The sequence below is a fragment of the Lotus japonicus genome, chromosome 1, assembly GCF_012489685.1.
Source record: "Lotus japonicus ecotype B-129 chromosome 1, LjGifu_v1.2".
NCBI lineage: Eukaryota > Viridiplantae > Streptophyta > Magnoliopsida > Fabales > Fabaceae > Lotus > Lotus japonicus.
In genome coordinates, this window is record NC_080041.1 from 132,502,328 (window position 1) to 132,523,048 (window position 20,721).

At 33.3% G+C, this 20,721-nt stretch overlaps 2 protein-coding genes across 2 annotated transcripts; one reads left to right on the forward strand and one right to left on the reverse strand.

The window, feature by feature from the left end:
• Positions 1–386: 386 nt before the first annotated feature.
• On the reverse strand, positions 387–6,204 carry LOC130730967 (uncharacterized). The gene is made up of 8 exons (XM_057583123.1): positions 5,989–6,204; positions 4,625–4,667; positions 4,357–4,477; positions 4,201–4,267; positions 3,299–3,620; positions 1,593–2,633; positions 1,272–1,421; positions 387–1,172 (listed from the first exon to the last, which is right to left on the reverse strand). Exons 2-8 carry the CDS (start codon positions 4,649–4,651, stop codon positions 741–743), a joined length of 2,160 nt encoding a protein of 719 aa, XP_057439106.1. The 5' UTR covers positions 4,652–4,667; positions 5,989–6,204; the 3' UTR covers positions 387–740.
• A 5,560-nt stretch (positions 6,205–11,764) lies between these two features.
• LOC130732715 (replication protein A 70 kDa DNA-binding subunit C-like) lies at positions 11,765–15,031 on the forward strand. The gene is made up of 10 exons (XM_057584710.1): positions 11,765–12,507; positions 12,590–12,857; positions 12,935–13,031; positions 13,117–13,238; positions 13,354–13,438; positions 13,514–13,649; positions 13,744–13,898; positions 13,979–14,096; positions 14,229–14,420; positions 14,522–15,031. Exons 1-10 carry the CDS (start codon positions 12,301–12,303, stop codon positions 14,759–14,761), a joined length of 1,620 nt encoding a protein of 539 aa, XP_057440693.1. The 5' UTR covers positions 11,765–12,300; the 3' UTR covers positions 14,762–15,031.
• Positions 15,032–20,721: the final 5,690 nt, after the last annotated feature.

A 20,721-nucleotide genomic window follows, 5' to 3' on the forward strand; every position in this document is an offset into this window, starting at 1 on the left:
TATCATTGAGTTTCATAAAGTTTACGGTTGATTAAATCGTGCAATTTCAACAAACCATGCCAACTCGAAATCCACATGAATGACCATGAGATTTGGGCAAAATATAATTAAAAGTTGCAAGCCACTTGCCAATGGCAAAATGGACGGTTTCATTATGGAGAATATTCCGTGATCATGTTAAATTAATTAATCGAGCGAAAGTTTGGCCAAACTTATCCAAGTAAGTTGGGAGAGGATATTGACATCTAGAGTTTATTCTTACGGCTTCTTGTAAAAAATATACTGAGAAAAAGCAATCTTTCTGATCCCCTACAGAAAGCTAATAAGTCGGAAAGTTAAGCAAAAATAGCATCAAAATTTCAGTCGACAATTTTGTACAGCATTGGTGTCAACTAAAGTCACTCATTTTTCTTTTATTTGAATATATTCATAATGCGTGAAGAAGGTATCTTCTTGCACTTGATACAACAAGTTAAACATTTTCTACTCTCTTGAGGAATATAGAGCTGTGGATCTAACATAATTTGATACAGTTAAAAACAACTTAGTACACGTGCAATGCACATCAAAAAATAAAATAAAAACTAGTATACTATGCTTCAAAACTTCACTACTATAACAATCTATCCATACTAAGTTTTTCTGCTTGCTGGATATTTTATCAAAAAAATGTTATCTGAAAGAATTATCAACTTCAGTACTCAATTTGAACAGGCTTGGCTGTTGTTGTTGTAATGGTATCAGCACTCAATTCGAACAGCACCACTCTCTGACTTGATGAACTTGGGTTTCCTTATGACTTGTTCCAAGCACTGGATGACATCTCCAATCTGGAAATCATGCCAGTCACTGATGACTAGCCCACACTCATTACCCTTTTTCACAGTATCCACATCCTGCTTCTCACGCTTAAGAGATGCACACGGTCCTTCAAACATAACTTCCCCACTCCTCAGGAGCCTTATGGTTCCTGACCTGGCTACAAAACCATCAACAACCCGACAACCCGCTATCTTCACATCAGGTCCCTTGGTCTTGCTCCCTTTGACCTCAAAGATATTCAACACTTCTGCTTGCCCAGATACATGGGTCTCAGAAGTCCCAGGAGCCTTCTCTATTATCACATCGCCTATGTCCTCCAACAGATGATAAATCACGCGGTGCAGAATTACCTACAACAAAACCAAACAGATATATCTTGCACAATTATCAAAATTTTCTTGTCATAGGATCTTACCACAATCACATGTGAGCATAAGCTAAGTTAATACCTTGATGTTAGAACGAGTTGCTGCTTGGGTAATAGAAGTAGGCGGACTCTTGATATTGAATCCAACTATGCACGCACCACAAGCCTTTGCTAAGTCCACATCAGATTGAGAAATCGGCCCAACACCAACATGGACAATATTCACAAACACCTGCCAATAAAATTACACAATGTTTATAGCAACAAATAAAAGCTTCTGTCAAAAAAAAAAAACAAATAAAAGCAACACAACAAACTTAAAAGTTCATGATAACTAAGTATTGAGCATGCATATGTGTATGCAAAAAGAAAAGTTTACCATGTTTCTATAATCTTTACATACCTGAGGACTATTTAAAGTTTTCAATGAATCTGTGACAGCTTGAACAGTTCCCTGAACATCTGCTTTTACAATTACTGGCAATTCAACCGTCAGTGGAACCTCCACAGAATCATCTGAAGTAGTTGGATTGTCCGGTATCATCTTGTTTCTAAGCCTATCCTCCTCAGCTTTCTTTTTCCTACCGGAACTAAGCATTCGAGCTCGCTCCTCAGAATGAACAACAATAACATCATCACCAGCCATTGGCAGCCCTCGAAGCCCTTCAATCTCAACAGGCATTGCAGGAGTTGCTCGTTGAGTTAACCTCCCTACCATGTCTTTGATAGCCTTTATTCTTCCCCATTGTGAGCCTACAACCACATACTGGCCACAAACTAGAGTTCCTGCCTTCACTATAGTAGTTACCAATGGACCCCGTCCTTTGTCAAGTCTTGCTTCCACCACATACGCTTGAGCAGGCCCGTCAACCCGTGCTTTAAGCTCCATCATATCAGCCTGAAGGACTAAAGCTTCCTCTAGGTTATCCAGTCCAGTTTTTGCAGTTGCTGAAACTTCAACAACCTGAATATCACCACCCATCTCCTCCAGCAGCAAGCCCTCTGAAGCCATCTGCAATTTTACTCTTTCAGGATTTGCACCCGGTTTATCACATTTGTTAATTGCAACTACAATTGGTACATTAGCTGCTTTTGCATGGGACATGGCTTCAAGAGTCTGAGGCATCACACCGTCATCTGCAGCAACAACTAGCACTACTATATCTGTGACTGCCGCACCTCTTGCCCGCATTGCACTAAATGCAGCATGACCAGGAGTGTCGAGAAATGTGATTGATGCTCCTGAAGGCATGACCACCACAAAGGCACCTATATGCTGAGTTATGCCACCGGCCTCCTTGGCTGCAACTGATGTTTGACGCAAGGCATCAAGAAGAGAAGTTTTACCATGATCTACATGACCCATAACTGTCACAACTGCAGGCCGTGGTAAAACCTCATTACCTTCAGTTGAATGTAGCCTCTTAACATTGACACCAACCTCCTGCAGCAGCGATGAGCTAATTCAGTGAAAAAACATAAAACCAGTAGCCCAAACAAGATGGCCAAATAAAAACATCCATGCCAGACTGATAAACGAATCAATAAACAGAAACTAAAAATGCATCATGTAGCAAATTAGAGAAAAGAAAGGGGTGGAGGGTGGGAAAGAAGCTTTTGAGACAATGATCCTTAATGCAGGAAAACAAATAATTTTTTTGCAAGAATATCCTCTTCAATGATTTTTCGGAAATAAAATAAATATTTATCCAAATCTAGCAACCAATATTTCAGCCTAGTCTTATCTGTTTTGACTTTCTCATTTATTTTTCTATGCACATCGTATCAACAGATATGGGTATGCACAATAATGAATACCTAATGCCAACTAATTTCAAGTGAGATACTTCATCAAGATACATTGATCTGCACCATATCACATCAAAACAAAGAAATAAGAAGAGTTTGAAGACTTAATCCCAAACCACTATTTAAAAAAATAAAGCTAACTTCATATATATACTGAAAGAGAAGAATGAGTAAAATGGGGTATATGATATTTTCGTAAGAAGTAGCCATTTTTACAAATGGGAAGGACCAACGAACAAGAAATGGGATTAAAAGAAGGTACCAGTTTCCTATATTCACAGGTTTAAAAGGAGGAAATACCAGTGCAACAAGCTCTGAAATATCCATGCTGAGAGGCTCAAACTCTGATCCAACCTTTTCACCGACATTTGTGAGGATATCCTGCAATGAAGATACTGATTTTCCAGTACGCTTTGCCAGTTCAACAAGGGTCATGCCTTCAAATATTTCTACTGTTTTAACAGGATTAGACTTGGTAGCTGTGACGTTACGAGGGACATATGGAGCTTCAACAGGAGGCTGGTTTCTACTCTCTTTTCTAACATACTTCTCCTTTTTTGGGGTCTTCAAACCAAATGTCTCACCACTTCTTGCCCAAACTTGTGAGCTAGTATGGAAGCACCTATCATATAGTAAACTAATTACCTCTATATCTTTTCTTTTTCCATCAAGCAACTACTTAAATATAAGTTTTAAATATTCATATAGTACAAAATTTCAACTAATGCCACTTATTTGTTTCAACAACAACCAAATAAACTTTAGCTTTGCCATTTTCACCAATAGCTGAAAGATGTTTTAGGTTAGATCATACAAACATGGTAAACATCACTTATTTATATGCACGCATACTCACCACGCAGTGAGGAAGTGGAAAAGGTTATGTGCGTTTAGGTCCTTAAAAATTTATGAAGTGCAACTTGATCTTTAAGCCTCCTTAACTGTAAATCGTTTTGTTATAATTTCTAGCACCCTGTCCTTTTTAAAGTTTTGAGGACAAAAGTGTATAGGACACTAGGTTCAAAGGTTTATGTTGGACTTTTCCCTACTAGCTACCAGTATGCATACATATTGGAAGTTGAACTCAGACCGGGTTTTATTCACCACACATAGTCTCAATGATGCTATCATCCTTATATACTACCTAAACTGTATAATTATCAACGGTTCATTTTAAACTTGAAATTTGAATACTATTTTACCGTATTCCACAATCTTCAGTGCCACTAGAAAAACCAGTCACTCCCATGGATGAGTGGTTGATGAAATCTGCACCATTTGTAGTTCAAAACATTTGTGAGTATATGACATACAAGTGAACCAGAATATAACATAAAAAGCATATACATGTCAAATACCTGGCACAAATCTTGCTGATGCATAAACAGAATTTGCAGCAAAGGTAGATGCATGACTTGACCCTGCTAAATGCCTAAATGGCGTTTTAGTCAACGCTCTAGTAAAATTCATGTACATTCTCTGCATTCAGGCAACAAAAGGGCTCTATCAGTAACTTAAAAAGCTATAAGAAATAATAATTTTAAAGGAAAAGTCCAATCGCCTACAAGCTGGACAACAATCATATTTGACACAATTTTAATGAAAGGAACATATGAGTCAAGTCACCTTCTTTCCAAGCTCCCACCACGCCATTCATAAGCATATAACTCTGCAAAATCAGGCCAAAAGCATTACCAAATGATAATAAGTGATATAAATCAGCACCTCATTAATCGTGGATCTAATCACGAGTAAACGATGACCACAAATTTGGCTCCAATATTTCAGATTGTATGAGTTAAAATTGTCTCTTGGCCTCTCAAGTTTGAGCTTATAAATGAGTTGCAATGATGATTTCTGGCAAGAGAAGACCCAATTGTAATAAAATAAATATAATAGATGGTTAAAAGTCACCACTTAGGATAGATTTTTCATGTAACTGAAATTGTCATTGTTTCAAGTTTCAACACATGACTTAGGGAATGTAGAATTTAATTAGAGCATCCATGGAAATCGAGATCAGTGCTACACTTTAAAATGAAACCTCAGTCATCAGACAATGTGACCTGAGTGGTGGAGGTACACAAGAGGAGACAATATGTGTTTTTTTATTCTTTCTTTTTATAATGGAAATACAATTTATTAAGATGAGACCCTAAAAACATCCAAGACTATAAGAGAATAGATACAAGGGGTCTACTTAATCTCGATGACAACCAGAAAAGAACGAGCAAATTTAGCCAAGGCAATAGCCAAATCATCAATTACAAGTAATCGTTTCAGATAAGAGTCAGACCTCCTGGGTGGCAAAACCCCATTGTAATTAAGAAAATCAACAGCTAGACAATCATTTTCAATGAAAGCAAAATAAGAAATGCAATTTTAAGCCGAAGCACCCCAGAATAAAAGACTTCATTATGTGGTAGCGACCTATGAATTAGTAATAAGAAATGAAACAACTTTCAGCCACCACGCTATGAACATTATAGCTCTAGATATCAACAATAACAAACAAAGCCATCTCCTTCTTCTTCCCTCTGATTTCACCTAGGACGTACCCCATTGTGGAAGAGATAAGAGCACACACATAAGTCCTCTAAACCAAGTAAACCAAGGGAAGAACAGAAATAGAAATATGACTAAAAACTACATGTGAGCATTCAGCAGCTATCTAATTTGAAAGCATGGGCAACGGAATCAAATCAAAAAAATTACAATACAATAACTTGAAGAACACAGAATAGAAACTTCGCTAATGCCATATGTAAAATTGTGATTTGAAAGAAGAATCAGTTGTGAAGTTTTGGGTAAGACAAATGAACAAACACCTTATGTTCAATTTACAAAACACACATTTACACAACACAAATGATGGTTATCAAGCACGAACGAACATGGCATTAGATTAGAGCCTTCAACCACGAACAGTGCAAAACAAAAATCGTTTTAAAGTGGAGTTTCTCGAAATTCTTGAGGCAAGACCCACCCACCTACTACTGGCTTGTTGTGCGTGGAACTGATATGGTGGCGGAGACAGGAGCTGAGACAGATAATGGCTGATGCGGCGGTGAAGATGCGATGCGACTCTCAGTTGGCCTTAGCAGACCGACATCATGGCTCGGCTCGTTTAAGGAGCGCTCGCTGCAACTTCTGAATTGTCTGTCTGATGATGAATCAAGATTTTAACGGCAATAGACCATTTTTTATTGGTAAAAAACAGAAGCGAGATTTGGGTTTGGTTAAATAATATAGGATTGGGGTGGAATCCGACTAGATTAGATTGGTTCGGATTTATGGTGTTTAAATGTTCGAACCAATTAAGTATATTCGGTTTAGATCTAGACAGATTTCATGATTTTTACTTCTAAACCCAAACCAAACCAATCCGATCTCAATTGGATTGGTTCGACTCGGCTGATCGGATTTGAAATATAAAAAAAATTATTCAAGAATTTACATAAAAATTATTTCTAAAAATGTGAAAAATTATAAAAAGTATAGAAAATCCAACATTTTTAAAGAACAAAATATTTAATAATGACATAAAACATATAATTCAAATAAAATCAACATCATCAATACAAATATAAATTGGCAGTGTAGTAGGCTAGAGTGTTTGGGCTAAATGTAAAAAAAAGAATGTCAATTCATTGGATTGGTTCGGATTGATCGGTTTTTCAATCCTCAAATTCGATACTCGAACCGATGGTTATCAGATGCAATAAATAAAATCTGAACTGATGATCCAATCCAACCTACCATAATGTGTTTGGTTCAGATCAGTTTGATCGAATTCGTGAATCGGACTATACCCACTTACACCCATAATATAGGAGACTAGGAGTGGAGTTGTCATGTGTGTAATATTGATAAATTTTAGAGGAGGATAGTGGAGTTTTCCCTAGAAACTATATATGAATTTATAGACTTCATTTTAAGCGGGCTCAACCCAAATGGATGATGGGGCAAAGGCCCAACTAACTCGCGCAACTCAAAGTCTCAAACATAACCGTGGATGATCTCAAGGGTTTACTCTCAAATCTTTGGCCCTTAGTGCCTCCATGCATCCTAGCAAGAGCTCTTGAAAAGGATAGTAGAGTGGCCAGATAAAGCAATCTGCAAACACATAACTAAGTAAAAACCCAACTTCTATCTGCTTGTACTTGCTTTTCAATGTGAACTCAATTATGTATCCAACTCTCTCTTGCAGATTTGCCTAGTGAAAATTGGGTTTTGTGTCTAGTCACACCTTATTTGGGCCCAAGGCCCATTCTCTCTTTTAATGAAGAAAACTTTCATTGACAAAAAATTGTAATAATATAGCTTTTTAAAAAAAAATAGATATCTCCAATATGATTCAAAAAACAAATAACATGAATGATAATGTATATTGAACAAATAATACATTACTAGATAAATAATTGAGTGTTAGTTTGAATGTCGATTTAGCGCAATATCAACAGACTTTTATTTCAATTTATAAGAAGAAAATTTTATTCAACTTTTATCTCAAAATGAATGCTAACATTAGTTTAAATTGGTGTCAACGGATATCCAAACATAATATCAGTTGCAATATAATTACCCTTCTCTATATTATTTAGTGGTTAATGAAGAACATAAATAATTTTACTCGTTATTTACTGTAATGGCATTTATATTTTATAATGTTTACTTTGTTATGAATAATGATAATATTATATATTGTGATATAGAATTATAAATTAAATAGGGAACACAAAGAAAACACTGAGTGTATCCATCACCATCACCATCACCATCACCACAGCAAAAAATAAATTGGGACCAGGAGCTTAGGAATTTCCTTCTGGCCCTAAATCATAATCTGGTACAGAACTGCAAACATGTCTTAATCACTCAAACTGTCATGCCTAACAGGCAATGAAGTCAATTTATAACAAAACTTGAGTCAAAAGTTCTCAGCCGTAAATAACATGTAAGGAAAATTATGATACCGTCATATGAGGGTAGTCCACAAATTTAATCAGATCTGTATACTTATTAAAAGAAAATTCTTATCCACATAAAATTAACACATGACATTTTCAGAATGATTTTCCTCTCACCCATTTCTCTGGCTGACAAGTGTCACAGCCAGAGAAAGTTTCACAAATTAATTATACAAACCAATTTCCCTAAAATTTTGATTCTTTGTCCCCAATTAAATGGTCTCTCCAAAGTAGAATTCATGCACAGCCCACTATAAAGGAGTTATGGATCAACCAAAAGTCCACAACAATGAATCAATTAAAAGGCCATAGTTGCAAACGAAACAGAAAAATTGTTCAGAGTGGGAATTAGTCAATGCATTTATGAATTAAGCCTTCAATTTCGCAAACGGACATATTAGGAAAACTAATCACCGCACGTTGCTTTAGCTATGGTTGATAATTCAAACATAAATTCACATTTTTGTGAAAAGTATTGGAATAACAGTAATTAATTGAATTGACTTATTTTGGGGTGTGATCCACTTTTTTTTGCCTAAATATCCTCCACCTTTTTAAGCCTAATTTAAATCTTTACGAGGTTACACATTTTAATGCAGGAATTATTCCGTTTTGCCAGTCAATTATTGCTATAATCGTTTTTTTTAAAACCCCATGTAAAATAATTAAGTAAATTTTCATGCATTGATTATTTATTTTAGGAAATTAATATTCAAAATTAATTCATTAATTCCTTCAATTTTCTTATATAAATTAATTAATGACGTGAATCTGTGCAAATATGTTTTGAAATAATTTCCTTTTTTAAAATGAAAAAAAAAAACGCTTTAAATAATTAATTACTTATTAAATTAATTAGCTATCTATTTAAGGAAATTACTATTCGAAATTAACTATTTATTTCCTTTAAATTCCTTATATAATTTCCTTCAAATTGACGTTTTAAACAATTAATGCAGGTGTATAGTGTTTAGCATATATCACAAGTCACATGACTTTGGGAACAATCAAACATTAAATATGACAAATCATATGTCTACATATAATTTTTAGCCAAATTTCATGCGATTTTTAAATTATTGACATTATACCAAAATCATAAGTTGTATGTACCAAATTGTACGAAGTATGTACCTATACTAATTAATACACTTTGATTTTCACCCTGCCAAATAAAACTGTTTTTGAGTTAAAAATACATATTCTATTTGGTAATAGAATATTCTTTTCACCTTTAGTCAGAATTAACCCTAATTTCAACTATATATACCCCTTATGTAACATATCTCCTCCATCATTCCATCAATTTTCCAGCACTTGATATATTTGAAATTAACATTTCTTCTGATGGCTTCAAGAATCGAAGATCTCACCAAAATCGATGCATCCAAAGAGACCTGGACAATTGTTGCGAAAGTCAATCGTTTATGGCTAAGTCCGAGCTTATATGGCTCAAAGCTACCCTTTTCAATGGACATGATTCTTATTGATGACAAGGTATAACACTTTTTTTTAATCACTCGGTTTTAATGTAATTTTTGGAATGCATTCATAAATCGCTTAGTTTATTTACTTTTTAAATGTTGGTATAAGGAAAAAGTTTCATCTAATTATATTTTCATAATTTTAAAAATACTTAGATTAAATATATATATGAAGTTTTTGTCAAATTTCGCAAGTTGTGTGATACTCATTGTGATTGATTTTGTTTGGTTGAATGCTCATTTTTTTTTCATATTTTAATTCATTAATACATGTCTAAATAATGAGATCCATATTCACCGTGCAACGCATGGGGTAAAAACGCTAGTAATTGATGATAACATAAATGGGCATTCTCAGTGGCAGCTTCTTGCCCTGCATACATGAACATCTTTTATTTAAGACAGCATTCATAGGTTGTTCTTTCTTCTTGCCAAAGATTACATGACCATTATCACCTTCATACAGAATTGTGACAAACAAGGTAATACGATATGAAAACACATGTTTAAACTATATTAAAATATTAAACCATCAGCAAGGAACAAACATCAGTATTTGCAAATACCACATACTGCAGTAGAATCTAGCAATAGGTACAATGGCTAATGATCAAGATCCTTGTGAAAATTCTTACTAATGTTCATAATAGAGGTACAATGGCTAATGATCAACAGAGAAGTTTATTGTTGAGAAGAAAAGAAACAATACATATATAATGTTCCTAATAGAATGTCATAACTTTTCTGTCTAGAGGGATGACACTCCTTCTGCACACAGCTGAGGGATGAGACAGAACAGGAAGACCCCATTGAGCAGTGAGAACAATATTGTTTTCCATGTTCATGAACCGGTCCACAAATTCAGTGCAAATTCTTACGATTCTTCTTGACAATAGAATCCCAAAGGAAAGCTTCCTAGACCTTGATAACCGAAGGCCACGTAGTCTCCCATTCACAGATTTCACCCAGCAACGTTTTCCCACCCTCATCATCCTCTGACTTGGACTTCTTAGCTTTTCATAGCCATATCTCATTCGCTTGGTCGCCAAATACTGCATCCCCATATGCAACATTAAGGCAAAAAATGCAAACACTTGCTTCTCTAGCTTGTTGGATTATGCAAGACAGTAGCGCATGAAAGATATATATAAAGAAAGAGTGCTTCAAGATAAGACTTAAGAGGTAGCTAGCTCCTTCAAACACAAACAGAGAAAGGGTGATTGGTGTCTGGTGATGGCCTGAGCTAGCTACATAGATGCCTCTTATATAATAAGAATTAAGATCTTTTATATTCAAATTATGTCTCAATTTCCTGCTTTACTAATAAAATTTTGTCAGATCAGATAAAAACCACTCATATGTAAGTTTTATAATCATCATATCTATGTCTTTCATTACTAATTTCTATAAATTTACAATTTTATTGCCATATTGGTATGACATAGAACAAGACAACATTTGGGGAAAAAAATCTATATTTGAATAACACATGGATACCATCACACTTTCATGCACTTATTCTACCTTGAGGAAGATAGAGACAAGATTACTTCATTTTAAAACAGGGTAACACATGGGTGAGAATCACCCACGTTTGCCATTTCAGAGTCTATAGCAGTCCAAATTAGTTGGTGGTTAAAAGGAATATTTTGATGCATGTGCAATGATTGATGTCTCGGTTAAAAGCATAAGCTAAAGCCAATCATTTGCTTAACTATGGAATGTATGTGGCTGTGATATTCAGTTGCAAGGGAATATCTAATTGTTTCTTTGTTTGTTAGATTAAAAGTGTCACAAAAATCTATCCTAGCTATCAATCTGTTCGCCTAATTTGTCTTATCTATAAACACTACAAAGGGAGAAGCTTAAGCTTACTGTTCACTTTGAGTGTTTGTTTCGGTGTATGCTGGTCCATGACAAGGGGGTATGTTGTGTCCTTTTGTGGAATTTTTTAAGGGAAATATCAATGTGCTTTGACTTTTTGTAATAGATGTCGGTTCAAAAAATACTTTATAGGACCCAGAACTGAGTTGTTCAAGAACTATGGAAGGAAAATCTTTTTTCTACGCAAGAAATTGTCAGAGTGCAAATTGGATGATAAAATCTATTAAAAATCAGTGTATCTGAATATATAATATATATATATATATATTTAGTTACTTAAATTATTTAAATAGACGTATGATTAGTAAATTTAAAAATAATTATTTCTATGTATTTGAAAAAAAATGTAATAGAAAATAATTAATTAAAAAAGGTCAAACTAGAAATAAATAATATGCGGAGATATTATTGCAGTAGGTTGGGCAGATTAGGTTTGAATGGTTTATTTTGTAACATGTATTGCTTATCTCTCGCAACTGTGTTCGACGGCTCCAACTCGCTAAGGTCATGAAGATTGATTAACGTTTAGAATTATGGATGATTTAAATGTTTGAATCGTTTTATTGGTTGATTGAGGGTATTGATTTGAGGTTCCTTCTTTAATTTGTGTTATTTGGGTTGAATTTGTCGATAGATTGGTTTTGAAGATTATGTTAGTTTTAATGAAATTTTGTTGGTATAAAAGAGTAAATCAATTTTTTATGTTGGGTGTGATGTCAGAGTCAGAGGCTGAATTGCTTTTTCTGCTTGAACGGTGTTTGAGAATGCTTTTAGGTTCTTTTGATTTGTAGCTTCAGTTTTGGTGCGTATCTGATGCAGTGAAATTTAAAGATTTTATGTTTATGTGTGTGTGTTTTACTTTATTGGAATATCATGTACTTTGAAAAACTTTTGGTGCGTAGGATTTTTTTACTGGTACAGACTGTTTTGATGCCTATATAAGCTTCTTGAATTGTCATTGTGTATGTTGACAAGTACAAATACATTAAGAAGAATTTCTTCCCAAGTTTTTGATATGTCTTCTGCTTCTTCATTTGATTCTGTGTTGTCTCTTTGTCCTCCAAACCATAATTGGAGAATCAAAGTTAGGGTGGTTCGTATGTGGATTGCTGATTCTTATGTTGGAGACAAACAACCTGTGGCAAGGGAGCTCATATTGGTGGATGAATGTGTGAGTATAAATTGAATTAAAGCTGTGTTATTTTGTTTGGGTGTGAAAAATATTTGATGGGGTTTTGTGTTTGTCTTTGCAGGGTGGAAAGATTCAAGCTACCATAAGGAAGTTGTTGTTTAGGAAGTGGGCTGAGTTAGTAGTTGAAGGAAATGTGTATGTGATCACTTTCTTTCATATGATTCCAAATGTTGGTTCTTATCGCCCCACTGAACATGGTTTTAGGATTTTATTTAATTGCAAGACCAATATGACTCCTTGTGAAAGTAGTATCATACCAAGGTGGGGTTTCTCATTTAAGGATAGTGAGAAATTGAATGGGAATGGTGTGCAGCCAGAGTATTTAGTAGGTAAACATTTTTTTTTATGTCGAATATGTGATTGTTTGTCTAATGTTTCAACAAATGATGTAAATCTTTTTGTGTAGATGTTCTCGGATTGGTCACTTCAGTCTCTGATCTGAGGACCTATGTAAAAGAAGGAATTTCCACTAGGATGATGTTGCTAGAGATCAGTGATGAGAAGTATGTGAATGTTGTTCAAATTTGATGGTTTTATGTAGCAATTTAGATAAATTGATGAGCTAACAATTTTGTGTGATTTAAATAGGGGAAAAGTTGATTGTGCTGTCTTTGGGGAATATGCTGATTCTGTTTCTGAATACTTTTCTGCCAATAGAAATGAAAAACCTATTGTTGTTTTTCAGCTTGCTAAGTTGAAAACCTTTCGAGGTTTGAATTACAATTACACGAGTTATTACATTTTACTTTTTATCTGTTTTGTTGTAGTTTCAATTTGTCAATTATTTCTTCCTATGTTGTGTTAAGTTGTAACTTTGTTTTTTAGGCAAAAGTGTTGTGCAAAATGTCATGAAAGCTTCTAGGATTATCTTTAATCCTGCTATTGCTGAAGCCATCTCATTCATGGATAGGTATGCAAACTGTATTTTTTTTTTATATTACTTTGGTTCATGATAGTATGTGTAATGAATTGTTTTCTCTTCAAGGATTGCTATAATTGATTTCAAAATCAATGAACCTGTTGGGCTCATCTACACTCCTAAGCCTGCTGTCCCTGTGTTTGAAGATTTTGTCAGCAACAATCCGAAGAAGACAATTGCTGAGTTGAATGAAAGTATTGAGGTATTTATTGTGTGTCATTGGTGTTTGCAGAATGTTTTATAATCTGTTATTGGGTTAGGGATTTGTGTTGTTTTTGATAGTCCATTTTCTGTAGGATGGAATTTCCATTGTGCTAGGAAAGGTTGTTAGTTTATTGCAAGATGACCAATGGTGGTACTTTGCTTGCAAGTGCCACAAAGGGGTTGCTTATGATGATGGCTTATACTATTGTGGTGCATGTATGAAACATGTTATTGATGTTATCCCAAGGTTTGGTTTTCAATAAGATATATTGCATCTTTTACTGTTTGTAGTCAAGGTTTTAATATATTTTTATGTGGTTGTTTTAGGTATAAGATCAAGATTGAAGTTAGTGATGGTACTGGTTCTGCAAGCTTTGTTTTGTTTGACTTTGATGCTCAGCATCTCTTAATGAAGTCATGCAAGGAGCTGTTGGCATATGTGAAGGTATTATATCATTGGTTTAGTGTTGGTAGTATGTGGCTACATTTTCAGGGTGTTGGTTATCATGTGTATGACAAGAATGCTATTGAAGTTTTACTGGTCATTAATTGAATATTTTATTGCTATTGATAATAGGATCCAAAGTCTGCGGAGTTTCCTTCAATGATAGAAGATATATTGGTTGGTAGAGAAATGCTGTTTAAAGTTGAGAAGAAGTCAAACACTGTTTTTCAATATGATGATTCTTATCGCATTAAGAGGGTTTGTGATGAAGCTGCTGTGATGGAGGCCTACAAATCAGATGCTAATGCTGTGGTGCCTAATGTGGTATATTGTTAGTTGTTTTGTTTCTATCTGCAATAAGTTTAATTTTTATATAATGGATGAAATTAAGAAAATTGCAATGTGATGGGTTTAATTGGTTGTAGGTTGAATGTTTTAATGCTGCCCCTGTGGTGAATCTATCTGAGGAAAAGGATTTGTCCCAGTGTCCTGTTCAGTCATCTGAAATTTCGACACCGGAGGTTTTGACTCCTTCACTTGCTGCAGGTCCATCTTATGTTGGATGCTCTGGGAATTTGTTCAAGAGGAAGGTTGGGGATGATGTGGCCAAAGTTTGTGAACTTTCCAAACTTAAGTTGAAGCAAGTTAAAATGGAGAAAGAGTAGTGAATTGTGATCAAGATACACCACTGGCATATTGTGTTAGACTTTAAGTAATCATGTATTTATGGAGTCTTTTAAGAATTGAATAAGTGGTGGTATTTGAGTTGTTGGTCTGTTGTTGTAAATGTTGAAACACCTTAGGTGTTTTGATGTAGTTTGTTGTCGTTGGATTGATGTGTTTTCTACAGTTTGAACTATGTGATTATTATTATGTTGATTGTAAACAATGTTATGTTATCTTCAATATTAAGTGGTGTATTATTTGTGGAGAAATATTGTTATTTTTTATATGGATTTATCATCAGTGAGTTATGGTTATATGTGTTGTGCAGTGAGGTACTTTGTTAGGCAATTATCAGGTTGGGCTCCTTTAATGAATTATTTTATATGTTTAATATTTATTGTTTAACTACTATGTTAAATACTTATAACAACAGGTTGTGTTTGGTTGAGTTATTAAAACTATTTGTTAAACACTTAAAATTAGAGTGTGATTAGTTTGTGTTTTCAGGGGTAAAAGTTGTTTGGTAACCGAAGGTTTTTTTTTTTCTGGTTTTCTTTAAATCCAATAGAGGTAAATGTTATGAAAGACTCTCTATATCCTGATGCATTTGTTGGATTTTATATTAGAAATGTGAGATTATAAAACATTGTATTGGAAATTCTGATATGTATGCCAGTATTTGTATTTAAAGTCAAATCGGATTTGTTGTTTATTTAAAGAATTTAAGGATTAAGAACTTAGATCTTAATTATGTAGTGGTTTTCACAATATGAGTATACATATATATATTAGTTGAATAAGAGTTAAATTTTTATGTTTGTAGTGTTTATGTTTTGGTATTATATCATATAATTGAATTATGATATTTTTTGTGAAATTTTGTTGATACTATTAGGTTAAAAAATACTAATTTCTGTGAAATAAAAAAAATTAGTTATTCAGTCTAGAAGTGTAAAAATTATATGGTAACTATATTGTTATTTTTTTTTTTTTATAAAAGTCAGCGAAGATGCTGTTGAATTATTTTGTAATTTATAGGAATATCATAACAAACTTTAAAAGGTTAGAGTGGTTAAGATTTGAAGGAAATCATTCAGGAGGAAATTTCAAATTTCGTGGGGAAATATTTTTTAAGTTTTATAATGTTGATTTTTTTTAACTTTTTATGTTGAAGTTAGTTTAAATTTTTTAAGTGGAAGTTAATATATATTATTTAAACTGTGCTGCTTAGAAATTAATTGGATGGTTTAGTATTTAAAAAAATAAATGATAAAAAATAAAAAATCAAATCACGCGTTTAGGTATTTGGGTGTTGTTGGGGAAACCTTTGTTTTCACTCTGTTTGTGTTGAAGGGTAAGATTTTATCGTGTTGCTTATTGTTTGGAATTTGTTGAGTGGATTCAAGTCTTTTCTTGCTATGATGAAGAAATTCGATGGGGTTCAATGTGGATTGCAATAGAAAGGTTATTCTGGTATTAGAAACGTTGGACTTGTGGAATGTTTCGAATTGGAAAGCTACAGGTAAGGGTTTTAATCCTTTTTAAGTAGAGACTGGGTGGATGTTTTTGTATAATGTTGTATTTGATTGAGGTTATTTTTTAGTTTGTACTTTATATTGATAAGGTTTTGTTCAGTTTCTAAGAAAACTGTAGCTGTCTTCCAAATTTGAGTTATGCCAAAAATTACCCTTTTGTTATTGCATAAAATAAAATTAGCCTTTTGTGAAGTGGATGTGCAATGTTTATAAAAGTATGGAGGTACTTTAAGAGATCAGGCAAAGTATATATGATAAGTTTCCTGTTTTGTAAAAGTGAATCAGTACCTTTGTAGAAGTTATAAGACCACAGTTTGCTATTTTTTGAAACCACTAATGAGTCAGAGTTTTGTGAGCTATAAAAGGTTCATTTTGAGGACTTATTGGTTTTTAATTGCTCTACTCTTAACTAAATGGATAGAATTTCTGATATCTGCCCTCCAAGTGTTAGATGGTGTATCAGAGTGAGAGTGATGCGTAGATGGACTCTACCAGTTATCCAGATGAAACAAGAAGTTTGTTCATTGCATATGGTATTCATGGATCAACAAGTAAGAATTTCGACATTAGAATTATGATCAACATGTATATGTATAATTTGTGTAATGTGGTGATATTTATGTATATACTTTGAAAAATTCTTAGAGTGTGTAACATGATTTTTTGTATTTATGCAGGGTAGCAAAATTGAAGTCTCATTGAGTAAGGCTATGTATCGCAAATGGGCTGAAAAATTTGTTGAGGGGAATGTATATGAGATATGCTTTTTTAATGTTCTTCCTGTGAAGGGTTGTTATCGTGCTACTAACCATCCTTATAGGATTCTTTTTAGCAAGAAAACCTCTGTTGTTCAATGTGAGTGTGATTTTATTCCAAAGTTGGGGCTATGTTTGAAATCATCTGAACAAGTTACTGCCTTGAATTGTGATCCTGATTTCTTAATTGGTAATTATATTTTTTTGGTCTTTTTTCATTTTCTTAAAAGCATGGACCTATGGGGTGGTATTTCAATCTTAATATGTTTGCCTAATTATATTAGTTTACTGTTTCATCTTTGATGTTTTTTCCTACAGATATGGTTGGATTATTAACCGCGGTGTCTCCTGTTAGGGTGTGTCATCAAAGAGGGGTGTCTGTGGAGATGATGATAGTGGAATTGCTGGATATGAGGTAATTGGTTTTGTCATGAGCTTCAGTTTTTAGTTTTATTTGTTTATGTTGCTTTCAGTTTCAAGAAATTTTTGATGTCATTTGAGTTTATGTTTTCATGCAGAGGTAAACTTCCATTTGTTTTGCTTGGGGATTCTGTTCAGTGTGTTTTGGAATTTTTGTTGTTGCATGGCAATCAGAAGCCTGTTGTAGTTGTTGAGTATGCAAAGATTAATGGATTTGAAGGTATAGTAATATTGGTGGTATCAATTGTCATATTGTAGTGTTAGTGGGTAATTAAAAAATATTTGATGATTTTTTAGGAGAGAACTTACTGCAGATAGTAGTACCTGTTTCAAAGATATATATGAATCCAGATGTGCAGGAGGCAAAATCCTTCATGAGTTGGTACTGTGTTATATGTGATACTTTTTAATTTTATGGAAAATACATGAGGTGCTTTTTTTGATTTAGTATTTTGAGTTCAGGGTGTGTGGTAACGTGTTTGATTTTGGTGGACCTATCCGGGAGATAAGTAAAGAAGATGATTGTTACCGGATGTTTAATGACTTGGTTATTAGGTATCCTAATAAGGTAAACTGTTTGAAAACTCATGTGTACTTACAGTTATTAAAATGAGTTCCTTTTATATTTGAAAATAACATTGATTTAATAATGGTTGTATAGGAAGGTCAGTATGTTGATTGTGCATCTTTTAGGGAGTATCCATTGTTACTAAGTGAAGTCAATGAATTTGAAGATGAGGTTGCCTGTAAGGATTCAAACCCAGAAAGGAAATTGTGGGAATTTGGTTTTTGTCAGAATATGGATTCTCATTGTGTTTCTCTCTTTTGGCGGAAGACTTTTTTTGTGAGTTGATCTACACCAATGTAATATTATAGTGGAATTGTGTTTGTATATTGTTGACATAATGTGTTTGTTCTTTCTTATTGTCTTTGGTAGGGATCAAGCTTGCAATTTGCTGAATTTGAAGAAGAGTTTGATGATGTTGAAGATTTTATTTTGTATCTTGATTCCCAAAGGGATTCCTCTAGATTTGATGGATTATCCAGTTCTAAGGATGAGAATAAATCAAAAAGGCTGAAGGGATTTGATGGCTTTGAAGGGTTTTCAATTAGGGAATGTAGTGACTGCAAAGTTTAGTATTTTGGGGTGTATTTTTGTGACCATGTTTATTATTTGTATGAAATTTGAATGATTAGTATGTGGCTGTGTGTTTTTATGTATTTGGTATAACATGGTTATCATTGGGGATTTAAGGTCAGGTTGTATTGTAAAATTGTTGTTTTATTAATGAGTAGTGTTACTTTTTGGTATCATTTAAGATATTCATAAGTTGGTCTTACTTCCATTGAATTATTGTCTATTTTTTCTTTCACATAATTAGACGGACAATGCTCTATGGTGGAAGAATTTTAATATATATAATTAATTATATGTGGGTGTTCATACAATTTTTGTGTTAAATAGATGTAAATGAAATAGTAGAACATATTTAAAATTGAAGTGAAATCAATGATTTATGACTTTTATTTTGTTTGAGTTTATAGATCGTCAGTATATGTTTTTTAATATAATATCACAAAGAGAAAAAATATGATAAACTAATAATTTTAGAGGTTTCGATTCTCTATATTCATCAGAAGTCCAAATTTTTTAAGAAAAATAATGTTGTTAAACTAAAAGATTCAATTTATCCCATTGTTCATTTTTTATGATATTAATTAGAATCTTTTTCCTATTGTTATGTAGAAGATAAAAGAAACCACTGGATAATTAGTTTCTTTTGTGTAAAATAAAATACTTAAAGCGATATATATGTGATTAAAATAATTTTAGCTTAACAAATTTAGTTTTGAGTTTCAGAACAAGTATTTTGGTTGTTGCATAATTTTTTTTTTTTATAAAAGCAGGTAACAAGTCATTAAGAAATTATCAATTTCAGATTTAATTTGAATTTCTTATATCAACTTTTTTTGTATCTCTAAGTTTATTAAGGTTTATAAATTATACTTTAGTAAAAAATGAAGAAGGCATGTGCGAAAAAATTGTTAAATGTATTAATATTTTTTGGGTCGCAATTTATGTAGTTTTTTTAATATAAATGTAGATATTTTATTAAAATGTAGTATCTAATATTTGTGTTTTGGGTTTAGTTTTCAAGAAGAAATGAAGGTAATCTAATTTGGCTAACTTAGGTTTGTGTGTGTTTTGTAAAAGGAGTTTGGGATTAGGTTTAGTTGTATTATCTGGTTAGGCTGGTGAGTGACACTTATATACAACGTGTTTCACTAGGAGTTGTCAAGAGAAGCTGTCGGTGGTTTTAGAAGCGGTTTGTGGTTCCAGAGGTTTGCAGAAATATCTTTTCTGTTTCGATAAAGATGGAAGATTTTGTTAATGGTTCCATCTTCTATTTTTGTATGTGTGTGTCAGGTGAGGGCCACTTTAGCCTGTCTTTTGTTGTCATTTGGAGTTAACTATGATTAGATATGTTTATGGATATCCAATGGATTTTGTGTTTTCTTTTAAGTTGTGGAAACAAGTAGAATGATTTGGAAGGACAATCTTTGCTTTTTATCTACCAATCAGAGAGGAGTTGAACTGATGCATGTCTGTTAGAAGATTTATTTTATAAGTAGGAGTAAATATAAGTGTAGTTTTTTTGTTAGATGGTGACTAGAAACTGTTGGCATGCAAATTCATTTTGGGTTTAGTTAATCTTACATGTCTGCTAACTACAGGTTACACTAACTAAGCATGTTATTTGTTATATGTATTTATTCTGGTGTGAATATCTGTCAAGCACTGCAACGCACGGTAACTGTTTGTTAAAATGTGTGAGCAGCCAAAAAAAAGTTCACCACTTACTTTTGGATATTAATCATCCATACATTTCAAAATTTAGATAGCCCGCCTAATTTTCCCTATAAAAGGTACTTCCATGTAAGTTTTATTGTTAGTGTTGAGTGGCTTATTTTTTTGTTCATCCTAATTTAAAAGAATTCCGTTTGTGTTTAATCATGGATGATTGTGTTTCAATGGGTGTTGTCAGATCTTTATGTCCACCATCTCAAATTTGGAGGGTAGTTGTTAGAGTTATTCGTCTTTGGGTTACCTATTCTAAGAATGGTTCTGAAGAACCAAAAACTGTTGAAATGGTGTTGATGGACCATTATGTAAGTGAACAAGAATCAGTTTATTCTAAAATGTTTGGGGTGTATGGTTATATGTATTTGGAATGGGTTTTTTAAATT

Bases quoted from the DNA above. Each gene is read 5' to 3' on its own strand.
- LOC130730967 (XM_057583123.1), bottom strand. From the start codon at position 4,651: ATGGCGTGGTGGGAGCTTGGAAAGAAG. The intron at 4,268-4,356 runs GTATTTGACATG...CAAATGGTGCAG, and splicing joins ATCAGCAAGATTTGTGCCAG to ATTTCATCAACCACTCATCC. The intron at 3,621-4,200 runs GTAAAATAGTAT...ACTATATGATAG, and splicing joins ACTGAAGATTGTGGAATACG to GTGCTTCCATACTAGCTCAC.
- LOC130732715 (XM_057584710.1), top strand. From the start codon at position 12,301: ATGTTGACAAGTACAAATACATTAAGAAGAATTTCTTCCCAAGTTTTT. The intron at 12,858-12,934 runs GTAAACATTTTT...CTTTTTGTGTAG, and splicing joins GCAGCCAGAGTATTTAGTAG to ATGTTCTCGGATTGGTCACT. The intron at 13,899-13,978 runs GTTTGGTTTTCA...TGGTTGTTTTAG, and splicing joins GTTATTGATGTTATCCCAAG to GTATAAGATCAAGATTGAAG.